Source organism: Dendropsophus ebraccatus, chromosome 4 (genome assembly GCF_027789765.1).
Source record: "Dendropsophus ebraccatus isolate aDenEbr1 chromosome 4, aDenEbr1.pat, whole genome shotgun sequence".
Lineage (NCBI taxonomy): Eukaryota > Metazoa > Chordata > Amphibia > Anura > Hylidae > Dendropsophus > Dendropsophus ebraccatus.
The window spans coordinates 45,523,986-45,542,524 of record NC_091457.1 but is presented as its reverse complement, the minus strand read 5'-3'; the positions used below and the strand labels follow the sequence as shown (position 1 = coordinate 45,542,524).

The 18,539-nt window shown below is 41.3% G+C and overlaps 1 protein-coding gene across 1 annotated transcript in view; it reads right to left on the bottom strand.

Annotated features, from left to right (window-relative positions):
• Window positions 1-874: 874 nt before the first annotated feature.
• Window positions 875-18,539, bottom strand: part of LOC138789624 (potassium voltage-gated channel subfamily KQT member 1-like) — a 133,427-nt gene continuing 115,762 nt past the window's right edge. Inside the window, exons 18-19 of the mRNA XM_069968362.1 lie at window positions 4,314-4,434; window positions 875-970 (exon numbers count right to left, since the gene is read on the bottom strand). Of these exons, the coding sequence (XP_069824463.1) occupies window positions 4,388-4,434 (47 nt within the window). The 3' untranslated portion in view covers window positions 875-970; window positions 4,314-4,387. The remainder of the gene's footprint in view (window positions 971-4,313; window positions 4,435-18,539) is intronic.

Sequence of the window (18,539 nt, the reverse complement as noted above, 5' to 3'; positions counted from 1 at the left end):
AGTGCATCCACTGAACTCGTACAGATACTGCAACGTGCTGCTGCCACTTGCTGCAATGAATGGAGAACGATAATGTTCTAATCTCTATAAAGGACACAGTGCAAAAAAAAAAAAAATGTCCCATGCATGAGCAGATCTGGTTTAATGTAGTGGATACAGCTAATCACTCATTCCTCAGAGAAGCTCGTCTCATTCTGTCGAGGAATTGTAAACTCATTATTTCTCTTTGGACCCTTAATGATGATATACAGCAGTACAGAAGCCAATAGTGGAAAGAGGCTCCATGGATACTGCTCCTGAGTGATTAGATACAGAGTTATCTGCATATGTTGCTAGAGCCCAATGTCCTTCTCAGCTATGCTTCACCTCTAACAAGAAGCTTCATTTTTTTCTGGGACCTAATGCAAAGTCTAAAGGCCCACCAAATATCAGACAGCATTTACTTGGGGTCCATGGGCCCTGCCAACAAAGTTAAGTATTGTAACTGAAGCCGGAACCAGTCTTTTTGTACCGCCCACACCACAGTGTACATGTTGTACACAGGTGAATTGTTGGCACAACTTTGCATCCAACCCCATAATAATGAAGGAAAACATCAAATGGGTATGGTATGGTATGGTATGACCCTATGGTGAATCTATAACGAATCTTCTTATTATTCATAACACTTTTTCATAACTAGGCAGACTTAAAAATGTAAGGGTCTAAAAAGGCTGGGTGGAAGCCAAAATGATCGTAAACGTATATGATTTTACATGTTTTACTTGAGGCCCTCATGCCGTCAAATGCATTGCATATGGAGGCTTTAAATAAAAAGTCATTGTTACTGTTATTGATAAGGATGCACCTCAAGAATATCCACACCAACACACTGATGGTTAAGGTGGATCGCCTTTATTCAAATTTGGCAGCCAGTATATATACCCTAGGTGCATGTTCTTCTATCAGGCTCATGTGAGTACTTCATTGGCTGAAACACAAAAAGAGTTACTTGTATAGCAATAGTGTTTACTTTTGTAAGCTTTAAGAAGTATAAACATCTCTTAGTCGTTAGAAGGTCAATACCATACTGTAATGGCTTCACTAAATATACAAAATATGACATCCTTAATATTGTTACATTATGAGTTGTACATGTTTATATAGAACACTGATGATCTGGCAGTAATGTATTTTTGTGCCAGAATTACTATTAAAGGCATATCATGGGTGCTTCCCCTCTATTACAAATACTGAGGAATAGCTGGAAAGAGCATCTCCTGCTGCAAATATTACATAGTAATCTGTTAATTTGAATTGGCACCTTAAAATGCTGCAGTTCCTCATTTAAAAAAAATTGTCTAGATGGGATAACCACTTTTAGCAGTGATATATCCCTTGTGCCTTATTACTGTATAATAGAATTGCTGTTTAGGATTTTAATAGAGACCTCTGCAGACCTCTGAATGGCAAAGTCTACTATATTACGTGCACATACTGAAGTCTGCATATATCAATGTACATACTACTCAAGAGTCTGAAAAGGCTTAAAGTGGGGAAACTGCCACAATATTACCAGGGACAGCAGACATCTCATTATATTATTGCAATGACCGTTGGTATTATAAAGCTGATGGCAACAGCTCATCTCCACCTCGCTTTCCCTTTAGCGTTACAGAGCATGCCCACAATGTTCTCCCATAGAAGACAATTAGTCATGTTCTAACTGAGATTTCTGATGCCTGCTATAAATCAAAGTATTGAACTTCTGTTCACAAGTGAAACAAGATGGTTGCCCCTTTAATCATGTTCAGAAAATAGAATAAAAATGTAAACTCATAAATAAATGGAGATAAGAAAAAAAATCCAGTTCTAATATATAAAAATATAGGTGGTAAGTTTCTAAACTTCTATTTAAAGATAAATAATTTAAAGTTATTATGAATATCTATATAACGCTTTCACTTGATTTCTGTTCAGTTTCATGTGGGAAGTAATTTGACCCTGGTTTTTCATAGAATGTTTAATATTTAGATTGCTGTGGCTCTAACAAGCTAACACCTTCCAGCTAATTTGCTATCTAGTACACGGTCCACAGGGACTTAACAGTGATTTAACTGGTGGAATTCATCTGAAAAATAATCAGATGCAGAAATAGTTGTTCAAACGTCTGCAATATGGCAAACACTGAATAATTACAAAACTACTGAACAGGGATCGGATGGGGCTGGCACCCGGTATCAAAAGGTATAAGCACTGGATTTATGGCCTTATATCTAGGCAAGCATCACTTGCATTTGCATTCTATGGAATCTGTATCGTGAACAGGGAACTAAGGAGGTGCTATTACTGCGTGGGTCACAAAGGGCTATCCTGTCTCTAATTAATCAGTACTGTAGTCATATAATCTACAATGTATTTTTGTTTGTGGAACAGTAACTTAAAGGAAACTGTTGTTGTGATCATACTTGGAAGTGGTTTCAGTGTCTGCACTAAGCTTAGTCCTGGTACTGTATTTCTTTTATGGGCTTGTTTGTAGTGCTATCTTTATTCAGTGATGTTAGTTCAGGTGAGGTATTTCTGTTATGTGGTTGGTTTTGGGGTTGTATTTTTAATATGAGCTCAGTTCAGTTCCTGTATTTAAGTTATAAGCTCAGTTTTAATCCTTTAGGTATGAGCTTGGTGCTGGTACTGTTTTCATGTTATGAACTTCAGTGGGTTTTTTTACATTATGAGCTTTGCTCTAGCGCTATATATGGTATGAACTTGGTCCTTGTGTTGTACTTAGGTTACAAGCTTGGTTTTAGTACTTAATTAAATTTTTCATAAACTAGACTTTGCTACTGTAATTATGTATGAGCTTAGTTCTGGTCTTACTTTTATATAATGATCTTTGTTCTGGTGCTGTATTTATGTACTGAGATTAGTTATGGTGCTATATTTATGTAATAAGCTTTGTTTAGGTTGTCTTTTTATGTAATCAGCTTGGTTATAGTGTGCCATTCCTATACTAAGCTTTGTTCTGGTACAGTATGTCTTGCTTTTCTGTTATGTCATGTTCTTCTGGTTCTAGTGCTGTATTTATCTTATGGACTTGGTTCTGGTACTGCATGCTATAGGTATAATTCTCCTTCTGTATTCATGTACTGAGCTTAGTTTTAATTTTGCATTTATGTACTATGCCTTGAACTAGTACTGTATTTATGTGTTGAGCTTGGTTTTGTTGCTGTTTTTACTTATTTTGGTTTAGGTTGTAAATTTATGTTATGAGCTTGGTTCTAATGTTGCATTTATATACTAAGCTTTGTTCTGGTATGGTATTTATGTTACGAACTTGGTTCTGCTGCTGCATATATGCATGAGCTTGCTTCTGATTCTTTTTTGTTTATTATGGGCTTGGTTCTGTTGCATGATTAAGGAAACATGATTCAAAAAAGTGCTCCTGTCTTTACTCAGTCCTCTTCTCTTCCCACAGCGGAGCTCTGACATCACTAGCATGTGTAGCTAAGGACCAGCATAGAGACCCTGGTGACTGGTGAGTAAACAGCCAACAGGGAGAGGAGGGTGCTTTGACAGTTTCAATTGTCAGCTCTGCTAATGGTTAAAGGGATAATGTATTTGTTCTGCATAAGTGGAGAGTGAGACCTTAGCATGATCCTTCTGTTAGAGGATACAGGTGCCTAGTCTGCCTCCGTGTGCAACCATATTCCTGTCCTTAAAGGGGATGTGTTAGTATTATACAGAGCTCTATTTAAAGAGACTGTTTCGCCTAGATTTGTTTTAACTCAGAGTGGAACTTTTTCCTATCTGTTTTTATTTTCTGAAAAGAAACACTGCTAGGGAATGATCTGTACAGAACAGAAAGTATTAACTTATTTTTAATCCTAGTGGTGAAAATGAAAACTGCACAATTTCAGGATTATTCTATAATATAGAAAGGAAATGGAAATTTGTATAAAAAAAAAAAAAATCACAAAAAAATTCTTGATAAATATATTTAACATAAAAACTTGATTTAAACAATAGGCTATTTTTTGAGGACACATTCCCTTTAAGGGCACTATTTGTACAGGGCCATATCTGCTGTTATATTAATCCGTATTGCACAAAATTTTGTGCCATTTGGCTAACAACACCTAACAAGGAATACAACAGACTCATAGTTGAGGCACTGTATTAATTCTTTGATAGATGCTACTAGCCAAATACCACAATATTTTTTGTTCCGCTTGGGCTGATTGTTCACTGGATCTGCCCCCCTAATATGTTACACTTAGGGCTTCAAATCATGTTGACAGATGAGCTTTAAGCAACCTAACTACTAAAGTACTTGCCTGCTGCCGACTAGAACAAGACCCTTGATGCATAAGCACTTCTGTACTATGTATGTAAGCTGTAGCTCTGCTGATCACATATCAGTGTCATCCAGCAAGAAGATCTCACTCCAGCTATTTCCTACATGTAAAGAAAAAGAGTTTGCAAAAATGTCAACTCACAATGTCAATGTCAAATGTTGAATAGTTACTCTTTCTTTCCCAAGGGATCTCCAGTCTTTCTTGAGATAATATAAACACAAAATATAAGGTTTAGTTATATCGTCATTGTCTCACGGCTAAATCTACTAAAATTCAAGCAATGACCTACAATCCCCTATAATAAATTACACAATTTATAATATAAATTGATACAAGTACTTTATAGATACATGATTTTAATGATAAAACAACGTAAAAAAAATTAATGGGAGAAAAACATCTAAAATGCACCAGAGAAATGAACATTGGTATGGTACAAAAATATATATGCAGGTGGGAAAATATAGTATACTATCTCCACCTAGTGACCACTAGCAGTATGGCATTACACAGTCAAATATACAATGTAGATATACATATACATTGCACTAAAGTACTATAAGATGCAAAATGGAGAGGTGAAAGTATACATTAGTGCTCCACTACATACACCAGGTATTCAACTACTGCTAAAGTAGTGCAGAGATAAAATAGTATAAAGTATACTAATAATATTGGCCTGGGTGAAAAATTAAAAAAGAAAAAAAAAGCCAATCAAAGAATGGCATACATAAAATTACTACTAAAACAGTGATTACAACATACCAAACCAGCACAAACCTCCAGAAGAGCTTTGTGGACATGATGTGGAGACGAGATAAATATGCACTGCATAACACCCATAGCCAATCACTTTCACAGTATGGGTAAATGCCAGGTAAATGTACGTCCTCCGTAGATTTCTGTAGGTGCTATGCTTCCAGTTTCTGGTTTGCCTCAGATACCGCATGATGTCATATTACTCTATTACTCTCTCTTTCCCAATGGGTCTCCAGTTTTTTTTTAGATAATATACAGACAGTATAAGGCATAAGCCCTCAACTGGTGGACCGCGGACCACGTAGGCCAGCTGTCCCGACCCTTGCTGCAACGCTGCCCCTTGCACAGTAACTATTACCGTGCAGCAGCAGCACTGATAGAGACGGAGCAATTGGCCCCCTCCCTGTCAGTCACTCTTGTGGCCACAGCAGTTACATGAAGCCGCACTCCCATTCTGGTGGCGGCGCTCGAGTGACGTCACTGCGCCGATGCCAGGACGAGGGGAGAGCGGCCTCTTGTGACCGCTGCAGTGCGGCCACAAGAGGGAAAGAGGAGAGGAGACGCCAGACCCAGGTGAGTGTAAGTGTTTGTTTTTTTTTATGTTATATGTTGTAAGGAAGGGGGAGAGCGCACGGGGGGGGGGGGCTATATGTTAGGGGGAGAGCGCACAAGGGGGCTATATACTACAGGGGGAGAGCACACAGGAGGGCTATATGGGAGGGGGAGAGTGTACAGGGGGGCTATATGGGGGAGAGAGCGCACAGGGGGCTATACACTACAGGGGGAGAGTGCACAGGGGGGCTATATACTACTGGAGAGAGCGCACAGGGAGCTATATACTACAGGGGGAGAGCGCACAGGGGGCAATATACTACTGGGGAAGAGCGCACAGGGGGGCTATATACTACTGGGGGAGAGTGCACGGGGGCTATATACTACTGGGGAAGAGCGCACAGGGGGGCTATATACTACTGGGGAAGAGCGCACAGGGGGGCTATATACTACTGGGGGAGAGTGCACGGGGGCTATATACTACAGGGGGAAAATGCACAGGGGGGCTATATACTACAGGTGGATAGTGCACAGGGCGGCTATATAATACAGGGGGAGAGCGCACAGGGGGGCTATATACTACAGGGGGAGAGCGCACAGGGGGGCTATATACTGCTGGGGGAGAGCGGACAGGAGGGCTATGTACTACTGGGGCAGGGACCCCCTTTGTACCTATTATCAAAGGGCTGGTGAGAGAGAAAAAATGACAGTTTTCCCACTAATAAGCATCAATTCTGTATGTAAATAGTTCAACAACGTTTTTGAAAAGTAACAAAACATGTTTCATACTGATGTTCAGCTCGGACCTTCACCTGACAAAAGACCCCGGTAAATGGACCTTCACTAAAAGTTGTTGAGTAACCCTGGTATAAGGTTTAGTTATATCATCATTGTCTCACGGCTAAATCTACTAAAATTCAGGCAATTACATAATCCATAAAGAAATAGTAATACATACCATACACTGTCCTTAGTAATACATTATTATTACATTATGCATACATGGATTGTATTACATATGCTGCTTCTTTTATAATTGTTTTATATACTGAAATGTTTACATAGTTTTATAGTTTTCTTCTCATAGGTATTTATCTCTTAAATGTATTTTTCATAAAGAAATATCACCATTATTTTGGTTCTTTGCACCAAAGAGATGTAAATTATTGTTTAAAAAAAAATGTTTAAACAGCACCATCTAGTGGTGAACTTCCAAAATACAGCACATTTTCCATTCTTTAATAGGCACTCGAAGCTTTAACTAGATCAATGAACATTGTGTGAAGTTCTGAAGAACAGAGAAAAAAGCTGATTTCCACCTCCTTGACATGTCAAAGACCTTGGGACTTTTATTTTTTCATGATTGTCCAATACCTTACTAAATACATCTCAGGGCATGTAAAGGGCAGAATTCCAAGAAAAAGTGAAGCTGTAAAGCAAATTATTATCTACAAAGAAATAAAAAGAAAAAATAATAGTAGGAAACATGGAATGTTCTAGAAGTGATTTAAAAGACAATATAAAAATTACCCACATACTGTATACAGACAAGTATTGAAGAGGTTAAAGGGGAACTCCACATAAGGAAAACTTCTATTAAAAGTACATTAAAAGTTATATAGATGTGTCTATAAAATGCATTACCATATCTGAACGGTTCGGTCACACTGTAGCTGATTGCAATCCAGGAAGTAAAGAAAAATGGCCTCTGTGCCAATTCACATTGTCTCCTACTCCCACTGCTCTCCCACCTTAGGAGACAAATATTCCATGCCTCTGTCTCACATTGTATGTGTTTGCTGAGCACAGGCTGATGGTGCAGACAGGGGGCAGGGCGTGATGTCACAGGAGGCTTGGCTGGATCCCCCAATCCCCTGAGTGATTAACCATCTCTGCCCGGCCAGAAGCAGCTGCTGCACTGATTTCACTGGTGCAAAACTCTGCAGTGAAATTCAGGCTGTGTTCACACATGTTGGAGCTTCATTGCAGTAATGCAGCGTATTCACAAAAATGATGCAGTAACACAAGTAAATGATGCTAAATGGCTGAGAGGATCAGAGCTGGCACTGGAAATCCCACCTGGAGAAAAAACGAGGCATAAACAGTATATCCCCTGTAAGATAGTATTGGATAAACTCCTTATTGTGTGGGTCAACTTGAAACATAAAAGATGCTTGATCATAATATGTGCGTGTAAATGAAAAGAAAAAATAAATAGATTCATATAGTTCTTTACTTTATTCCAATATAAATATTACAGGTAAAGAATACAGCCTGCTGTGTGGTGTTACAGGTAGAGAATACAGCGTGCTGTGTGGTGTAACAGGTAGAGAATACAGTGTGCTTTGTGGTTTTACAGGTAGAGAATACAGTGTGCTGTGTGGTGTAACAGGTAGAGAATACAGTGTGCTGTGTGGTGTAACAGGTAGAGAATACAGCGTGCTGTGTGGTGTTACAGGTAGAGAATACAGCGTGCTGTGTGGTGTTACAGGTAGAGAATACAGTGTGCTGTGTGGTGTTACAGGTAGAGAATACAGCGTGCTGTGTGGTGTTACAGGTAGAGAATACAGTGCTGTGTGGTGTTACAGGTAGAGAATACAGCGTGCTGTGTGGTGTTACAGGTAGAGAATACAGTGCTGTGTGGTGTTACAGGTAGAGAATACAGCGTGCTGTGTGGTGTTACAGGTAGAGAATACAGCGTCCTGTGTGGTGTTACAGGTAGAGAATACAGCGTGATGTTACAGGTAGAGAATACAGTGTGCTGTGTGGTGTTACAGGTAGAGAATACAGCGTGCTGTGTGGTATTACAGGTAGAGAATACAGCGTGATGTTACAGGTAGAGAATACAGTGTGCTGTGTGGTGTTACAGGTAGAGAATACAGCCTGCTGTGTGGTGTTACAGGTAGAGAATACAGCGTGCTGTGTGGTGTTACAGGTAGTAACTGTGTGCTGTGTGGTGTTACAGGTAGAGAATACAGTGTGCTGTGAAGTGTTACAGGTAGAAACAGTGTGCTGTGTGGGTGGGAACACAATGAAATTATAAAGTACTGCAAATAATTCAGTTACACAATGAAACTGCAATGTGTGAACACAGCCTAGATGTTCTGCAACAGATTTGGACAGGGAATGGGCAGGGTGGAGGACTGTGATAAACATCTGAGGGAAAGCATTGCATTCTGGAACCAGTACTGCATTCTGGGAACTGCTCAACCAGGAAGTACAGAAACACAACACAGAACAAAAAATCCCTAGAAAATGGATTTTTGGTAGTTTCAAAACTGGGATAGATAGGCAAGCAATGCTATATGCTTGGGCAGATGTTTTATTTTTTTAACCTCTACCTGGAGTTCCCCTTTAAAAAGTCACAGTGTCTCTCATCATTCATGGGATATGATAGATCTTTCTCGTATTCTTTGAAATTATTTTCATCTTAATACAATTTGGTGGCTTTAGGACAACTTTCGGCAAGTCTGCTCATCTCTACAGTCTGCACAAGCCATTGACAGATTTACTGGTGTTTCTTGCACAGAGAAATTAGATTTTCTCTTGTAGTTTCAGATAATTCTTTTGAATGTATGGTAGCAAAAAGTGTAGATGTCCCCTAAGCCAGGGGCATAGTGTGTGTGTGTGTGTGGGGAGGGGGGAATCACATCTGGACACATCTGATACTCCCCAGCAACTGATTTATTAAACTGAGAGATTCCTCTGTCACTTGAATTAAGGCAGAGAGTGACACAGTTTTTTCAAAACTGGCCATGTAAGGAACCTTTTGTTCCCTGCACCACCACCTAGTGCTCCCTGGGAGATGAAGGCTGCTTGATTACTGTCTGCGCCCTAATGAAAAGTAAGACCTAACTAGCAGAGGCCAGAGCTGTATCTGCAAAGTACAGCCAGGTGAGTATGAAATGCTGCTTGAGGGCAGTATTATATTCAGAGGGCATAATGTGAAGCAGTATTATATTAAGAGGGCAGTGTGTATGGAAGTATTATATTCAGAGGGCATAATGTGAAGCAGTATTATATTAAGAGGGCAGTGTGTATGGAAGTATTATATTCAGAGGGCACAATGTGAAGCAGTATTATATTCAGAGGTAGCAGTGTGTAGCAGTATTATATTCAGAGGGCACAGTGTGTAGCAATATTATATTCAGAGGGAGCAGTGTGTAGCAGTATTATATTCAGAGGGCACAGTGTGTAGCAATATTATATTCAGAGGGAGCAGAGTGTGGAGTATTATATTCAGAGGGGGCAGTGTGTGTGGTATTGTATTCAGAAGGGGGCATTGTGTATTGTATTGTAATCAGAGGGGGCAGTGTGTGGAGTATTATATTCAGAGGGGGCCGTGTGTGGCAGTATTATATTCAGAGGGGGCAGTGTGTAGTAGTATTATATTCAGAGGAGGCTCTGTTATATTCAGAGGGCACAGTGTGTAGCAGTATTATATTCCAAGAGGGCAGTGTATGACAGTATTATGTTCAGAGGGGGCAGTGAGTGGCAGTATTTTTTTTCAGAGAGGGAAGTGTGTGGTAGTATTATATTCTGAGGGCACAGCTTATAGCAATATATTCAAAAGGCACAGCGGGATAAAGTATTATATTCAGAGGAGGCAGAGTGTGGCATTATTATATTCAGAGGGGGCTGCGTGAAGCAATAATATATTCAAAGGGGACAGGTTGTTGCAGTACTATATTCAGAGTAGTACAGTATGTAGCAATGTTAGATTCAGAGGTTGCAGCGTGTAGAAGAGCTCAATATTGGAAACAGAGAGGAAAGATTAAAACTTGACATAGATTAAGACCGGCCTGTGGCTTTAAAAGTAATATTGAGTTATGATGGGTGAAGGCAGAATCCCAGCCCCTGCTCATAATAAAACGATACCTCAGATGACTAATGTGGGATAATTTCCTCCATCATTCTCATACATTTCATTTACATGTTAACAGGGTGTAGAAAATGAAGACTTAATACTGTAATGTAATGTCGGCTTTCTCTAGGCTCTGATGCCATTAATTGTCATATATTGTTTGATGAACATAGAAACATATTTACCCACTTTTTACACCCGACCCCCCCCCCCCCCCATCCTAAAAGTCAATAATATAGGAGACAAATAGTGATGCTGCTGACCTTTAAAGTGTATATATACCTGTTATTAAAAATACCTTTGACATGTCATAGAGACAGTCTGGGTCTGAGTGTTTAGACCGCTACCGATGAGGAGAATGTGGGCGAGACGGCTACAGCTAACACAATGTGCCTGTCCTGGTTACATGACACAGAATTAGGAGAGCACAAATTGAATTAGGACTTGCTCGATCTTCTGATCAGTTGAGTTCTCAACACTCTTAACAGACCCAATCGATCAAAACTTTTAAAATGTCTCTATGGCATACTGTATTACAAGTTTTTTTTCTAGTGACAGCTGAACATTCATTCTACTCACATACATACACACAAATATGCACATAACATAGATAAATATATGCACACACTCACATACCTTTCAAATAAGTGAACATACCATACATATGTATACATATTACACACAAATATACTATGCAGAATACATGCACAGATATAAACAATGTACATTACATACACAGATATAATTAAATGCACACTACATGCACACATCATACACAGATATAAAGAAATGTACATTACATACACATATAAATAAATGCACATTACATACGCACATCATACACAGATATAAAGAAATGCCCATTACATTTAGATAATACATATACATGTGCACAATACCCACAGGCTTACTTACATACATACATACATACATACTATATGTACACTATGCACAACCTCACATACTTACTATATGTACAGGTACACACACAATTTACCTTGTACAGGAAAGTACCAGAGGGGTCTATATACAAAGAAGTGTGCAGCTTCAGAAGCTGCTCAAAGTCCTGTAGGCTACCTCCCCTCCATCACCCACCTCCTCCCGACTGCCAACAGCAGACAGAGGCAGGCAGAAAGGAGGTGGGGAAGGGTCCAGGGGAGAGGAGAGGGGCTGAACTGCTTCTGTACACTACATGCTGCTGCCTATTACTGGTGCCTGGATGAAACCCCAGGGTATTATACAGAGGCACTGACTGACTAGGTGACAGGAGTGTACAGCAGCATGTAGTATTCAGCAGTGCTGGAGGAAGTTGTGCCAGGCCTAGAGCTGCTAAACAGGGAGCTTCCTGGTTAGGAGCCCACCAGGCGTAGGGGCCCACAGGGGGGTTCCTCAGCTCCCTGGTGGCCCAGTCTGAGCCTGGTTATGCTTCTTAGCTCTCGTCTTCTCTCCATCTTCAATAGGAGAACCCAACATGGCCATTACCAAATGTAAAAAAAAAAGAGCCTGCGAAGACTCATTTAAGAGTCTCAAAACAGAGGACTAGTCAGATATCCCTCCGGGCACAACCCAGCCAAGGGGTGGCTCCTGTAGCCAAACCACCAATGTCACCATATTAAGTGGCCCTTCAAGTCAATGTAATGACAAGGGAAAAACCAAGGCCAGGTATCCATCCACAGACAGCTGTTTTGGGGTGTTGCCCCTCATCAGTGTGGAGCAGGATTTTGGCTAAGTGGGAACAATGCCTAGTAAAGCCAAAAGAGAAACAGATCACTAATCTCAGGGAGACCAGCCAAAGATAACACTGCCGGCTATTGGTTTAAGTGCTCAATGCAGTGAAATCCTAGGTGCATTGCTCCCTGGAAAACATGGATATGCAAAAAAAAAAAAAAAAAAGAACCTGTGAAGCCTCATTTAAGAGTCTCAAAACACAGGACTAGCTAGACATCCCTCCGGGCAGGACCCAGCCCGGAGGGATGGGTGGCTCCTGTAGGGAAACCACCATATTAAGTGGCCCTACAAGTCAATGTAATAACAATGGAAAAACCAGGCCAGGTATCCATTTACAGACTGCTGTTTTGGGGTGTTGCCCATCATCAGTGTGGAGCAGGATTCTGTCTAGGTGGGAGCAATGCCTAGTAAAGCCATAAGAAAATCAAATCACTGATCCCAGGGAGACCAGCCAAAGATAACACAGTCGGCTGCTGGTTAAAGCAATCAATGCAGTGAAATCGTAGGTGCATTGTTCCCTGGGAAACATGAACATGCAAAAAGAAAAAGTGGAGCCTCATTTAAGAGTCTTGAAACACAGAACTAACCAGATATCCATCCACAGACAGCTGTCACGTGGTGTTGCCCCTCATCTTAAATGAGGCTCCACTGGCTCTTTTTTTGCATATTCATGTTTCCCAGGGAGCAATGCACCTAGAATTCCAGTGCATTGACCGCTTTAACCAGCAGCTGGCAGTGTTATCTTTGGCTGGTCTCCCTGAGATCAGTGATCTGTTTCTCTTATTACAAATTGTAAGCAGTTGTTTGTTTCTGGCTTGATATGTGCATGGGGGTGTCACGGCGATCGACACGAGGTCAAGTGCTCACTGTACATGGACGACGTGACCGTCTTCTGCGCTAACCAGTGTTCGGTGACAGCACTCGTCCAGACCTGCGAGAAGTTCGGAAAGGCTTCAGGGGTAAAGGTCAACTGTGGGAAGTCGGAGGCTATGCTCTTTGGGGAGTGGCACCTGGCCCCCTTCCCGTTTACCATCAAACCGGACTTCATCAAGATCCTTGGAGTCTGGTTTGGAAAGGAAGGCACGGCCCTCAAGTCCTGGGAAGAGCGATTGGCTAAGGTCAAAATGAAGATCGTGCTGTGGAGCCTCAGACACCTCACCATTGAGGGTAAAACACTGGTCCTGAGGAACGAAGTTCTGCCTGTGCTCCAATACACCGCAAAGGCTTGGCCCCCTCTTGCCACCGTCTGCAGGGCCATCACCAGGACCGTGTTTCGTTTCATCTGGGGCTCCAAAATGGACAGAGTGAAGCGCTCCGTCATGTACAAGGAACCCCGCAAGGGCGGAAAAGGTGTTCCAGTTATCCCTACCTTGCTGCGGGCAGCCTTTGTATGTGACTGTGTGCGGAGGACTCTGCAACAGAAGAAAGGCTCTGCGGGCAGGTCCATGTCTCGCCTGTTCCTCCTCCCCCTCTGGAGGGGTCTGAGCTGGGACAAGTGGGACAGCTCCATCCCTTACAACTGGCACACTCCCTGGTTCTACGGAGATGTCATCAGGTTTGTGAGGGAACACCAGCTGTAGGGTCTCAAGCCCAACTTGTGGAAGCCAAAAACTGTCCACAAGCTCATCAGAGCACAGGACACTATGGAGCTCGTTCCAGGGCTCACTGCGGCCACCGCAGAGACTGTTTGGACTAATGTGGCCTCGGCGAAGTTGACCAACGGGCACAAGGACTTGTCATGGATGCCCATTCAGCGGGGACTGCCTTTGAGGTCATTCGTGCACGCCCGAACCTGTGCAACATGCGGTACTGCCCCCGGTGCCCCTTCACGGAGGAAACATCTTTGCACCTCTTTTGGCAGTGTCCGTTTGCTCAGGGCCTGTTGGACGCCCTGGAACTTGAACTCAGTGATAGTGTGCCCAGGAACAGGCTAACGCACTACGCAGTGCTGTATGGCTTGTTTCCTGGTAATTTCAGCGATGAGGCAACCCGGGAGGCCTGGCGCCTTATGAACTGTTTTAAGGATGCTATATGGCTTGCTAGGAACCGCCTCATTTTGAAGAAGGAGAGGATGTCTTTTCTGGACTGCCGCAGACTAGTCCACAGCCTGCTCAGAGACTATTTCATCATGGACATATCGGACCAGGAAGAAAGGATTGATACCCCTCTCCCCTTGTGTTGTGTTGTCTTTCAATAAAGCTTCGGGCCTGTGATTTCCCCTCCCTACCCCCCTCTTTCCCACCCCCCTTACCCAATCACTTGTCTGTATTGCTTTATTGTTTGTTGTTATAGGATTGTTAAGGTATGCGGGAATGTTAGTGTAGCAGGTGGTATGATGTAAAGCGTAGGGAGCCTGTGCTGTATGTTGTACCATTGCGCTGAGTATGTATTGTCTTATTTATTTGGCTTCAATCAAAAAAATAGCTGATCAGCAAGAGTGCTGGTTGTCAGCACCCCACCAATCATATACTGATGGCTTAACCGGAGAATAGGTCAGCAATAAACTTAACCTGAAAAAAATAAATATATCACTCGATTTGTGTTGTATTTATATGTATCCCATGTTAGTACAGTATTGCCTTGTCAAATAGAAAAGCTCCATGGAATCTGTCAAGCGATCCATCCCATCAATCACAACAGATGAGGGAGATACATTGCCCGGGACCACGAGGATAGGGGCATCCAGTAGTCACTGGGACATACTATATAGACCATCAGATGTAACATTTTGTGTGACAGATAGTCTTTATAGGCATTGTCCAGTGATTAAATGTCAAATTTATTTTTATTAGATCATGTTCCTGTATGTATTGTTCTTTACTTCTTATGGTGCCCCCTGGTCCCTCTCCGAATGTCACTCTAATGTGACTGGTCAAATCTTCTAGTATGTAGATTCTTATTGGCCTGACTCTGCCGAAGGTGTACGTTTGACATTGTAAAGGTACAGTGTGCAAATGTACTATCTTACGCTTTTTTTTTTTATTCTTCATACAATGTTTTAACAGAACTAGATAAGTAATCTGATTAAGTTCATGTGCTCATGAACTGTCATTTCACCTAATATATTCCTTTCTGCTATCTAAAACAAGTGTTCAGTACTCTGCTTTAAAAATGTTGCTATGAAATCCCTGTATTGTACACATTTGGATTTTATATAACCTTATATTTTACGGTGGCAGCAAATTTACGGTAGAAATGGAAATGTAATGTTGGCTCTGTGCTCCCTCTCGTGGTGCGAGGTTGTAATTGCAATATAATTCTGTTGCAGATTGTAACAGTCCTCATGAAGTAGACTCCATCTTAAGGTAATTTTTGAGTAAGGTAATTTTTGAGTATGCCACCAACAAAGTACATGCCAGAGTTCCTGTGTACAGAATTAAATATCAAAGATACCAGAAAGAACTCCTTTAAAGCCATGGGCATGTGAAATCTGCATGTATAGAGAAATTAGACCTTTTTGGTAAAAAAAAAAAAATGCATATATTTTTCACCTTTGTATATAGCATTATTTATCTTATTACATAACACTAGAGGGGAGATTTAGTAAAAGTTAAATAAAATCCTGCCCCCAATTACCCCACCATATTTACTAAAAGGTGCACACAGATGGATGAATTTTCTGAGGTGTTGTAGTCAAGACTATCTGTGGTTCACAGTGTGAGCTCAATCACTTGTATAAGTGAAGAGGTTGCATGACCGGATGATTTGCGTTTTGAAATTTCTCAACCATAATCCTGTAGTATAACCTGAAGGGAGTTGTGCATATAAGATCGCCAACACATTGCTGAACTGAAACATTTTCAAAGAGGAATGATCCAAAATTTATCTTATTTTCAGCTACAGTCATTGTGTGGTGGAGGTTACTGCTGCTAAAGGGAAAAGATTAGCACCAGTGCTGGAGGTGATGTAAAAATAATACTATACTCACTTTCTCCAGTGTAACACACCTACTGGACCTTTGGTGGTCTCCGCTTCTTCTGGATTCTGCCTTAGGGCCCTTGAACACAACGGAAATTGAATCTATGGTTCGGTGGATTCCGCCAACCGTCCAAAGAAATGAAATCTTAATTCATTTTTGGGCGGACAGCAGAATCTGTCTGAATCGAATGGAGCCTATGGGAATAGCAGTAGCGCGGGGGGGAGGGGGTTGGTATCAAGCGCACGGAATTTACCGGAGATTATCCAGGTGTTTTCCGTAGTGTGCAAGGGCCCTTAGGGTGGGGTCACACCGAAGAATCCAGACTGATCACCCACAGCTCGTATGTTCAGCAGAATTCTACTGAACATACAATGGAGTCTATGGCAAGGGCGGAAATGCATGCAGGCGCGAGCAACGGAATTTACAGTGGATTATCCACCTAGATTCCTCAGTCTGAAAGCAACCTTATACTAACCCCACAGGTGCTGCCTACTCAGCCACCAGCACGGCAGAAAATGTTCAATCAGATCACATTATTAGTAATTAATGCAGAAACCCAAAGGATCCACATCCTCTCTGTAGTCCATACAAGCTTATAGCAGACGGACTGGTATCTAAATCACATTATTAATCAGAGAATAATGACACATGTACAGTGCTATAGCGGGGGGGTTTTATTAACAAAATCATAAAAATCATTAACCTGAATTACACTGTGATTTACCAATAAAAAATAAGTCAGGTCCTGATTTTACATAATAGAACATAATGCCCAAATGACTCTCATGAGAAATCCATTATTTAGAGCATTTATTTAAGATTAAACAACAATACAATAAATTCTCATCAATGAAGGATCCGGTCGTGTGCAGAGAATCTTGCAGTGTAAAAATAAGATATACATGAAGTGTTTTAAGGATGGAGACGTCCAGCATCCAGGTGTCTAAACTGTAAACAGGAAAACTATGTGCAAATCAATCGATATGGCAAATATATGACAACTGTTTGCTGACAAGAGATGAAGGGTTATCTCCAGTTTACCCAGGTACAGAGATGATGCAAACCCAGTGATCCTTAACAGGCTTATCACAATCTCATTCACTCACACATTTACACTGCTATATTGATATCTTGTCTTACACATAGTCCAATACCAGCACAGTATATTGTCAAAGTTATCATACACTCTCTCACTATTGGTTGGAACGCTCAAGCAGCTAGTATTATGGCTTACTACAGACTGCAGTTTCTTTGTATGTAACAGTGAGCACTATTATATACAGTAGTAAATGGTATTAACAGAAAGGAGTGGGGCCTTTATCTAGAGCTGGCTCACCCATCACACTGCCCCCCTTTTCTTCTCTATTTGCCCTCTAATATTAAATCTAATACAGTGGAGTCAAACTCTTGACCCTCCCACTGCTGCCCAACTACAATTCACTTCAAGCCTATAAAAGCTAAAGGCTGCCCAGGCATGATAGGTATTGTAGTCTCGCAAAACACCTGCAGGGCCAAGAGTTTGACATCCCTGATCGCGTGGAGGAGCAGCAAGACCCTTAAAGTGTACCTGTCATGACGGCCCATTGTCGTTGCAACAGAGATTTCCTCACTCTCTTAATCCAGAAGTTTGGGTCTCCATGGATATGAACACGCGAGAAAAAAACAATGCGTTGGACCCCCCATTGGATTAGAATGGGGGGTCCAACGCATTGTTTTTTTCTCGCGTGTTCATATCCATGGAGACCCAAACGTGTATTACCATTTCATAGTGTATTAGCATCTATCAAGACCCGAACTTTCAGATTAAGGGTATGTGCACACTATGGAATTAGGCTAGTAATTTCAAGTGGAGTCAAGGCGGCAGGTTCTGCTTAAAGTTCCACCTGTCCCAATAACTCAAAAGTTATTTCTCAATCCACCTAAAGAATTAACATGTCATTACAGATTGCAGTTAAAAAAATAAAATTGAGTCAATGGGACAGGTGGAACGACAAGCTAGTTCCTAGTTTAATTCTGTAGAGGGCTGTCATGACAAGTACACTTTGGATTTTACAGAACACTTTTTATTGTCAGGATAGGCCATCAATATTTACTTATGCTTGGGTGCTGACACCCAGATATTTACCAGAACCACGTCGCCAGTGTGAACAGGGGACAAAAGCAGCACCTGTGGAGAACCATCTATAGAGCTGTTTTTATCTAATACACACAATGTACAGTATTCACCTCAATTTAGAAAAAAAATCTGAAAAAATGGGACCCACTTGATCCAAATATAGCGCCACTCTTGCTTATTGGCTATGTTGGATATTGCAGCTTAGTCCCATTCAAGTAAAATTGGACAATAATGAACAGTAAATTTAAAATCAGGACAACAAAGCTA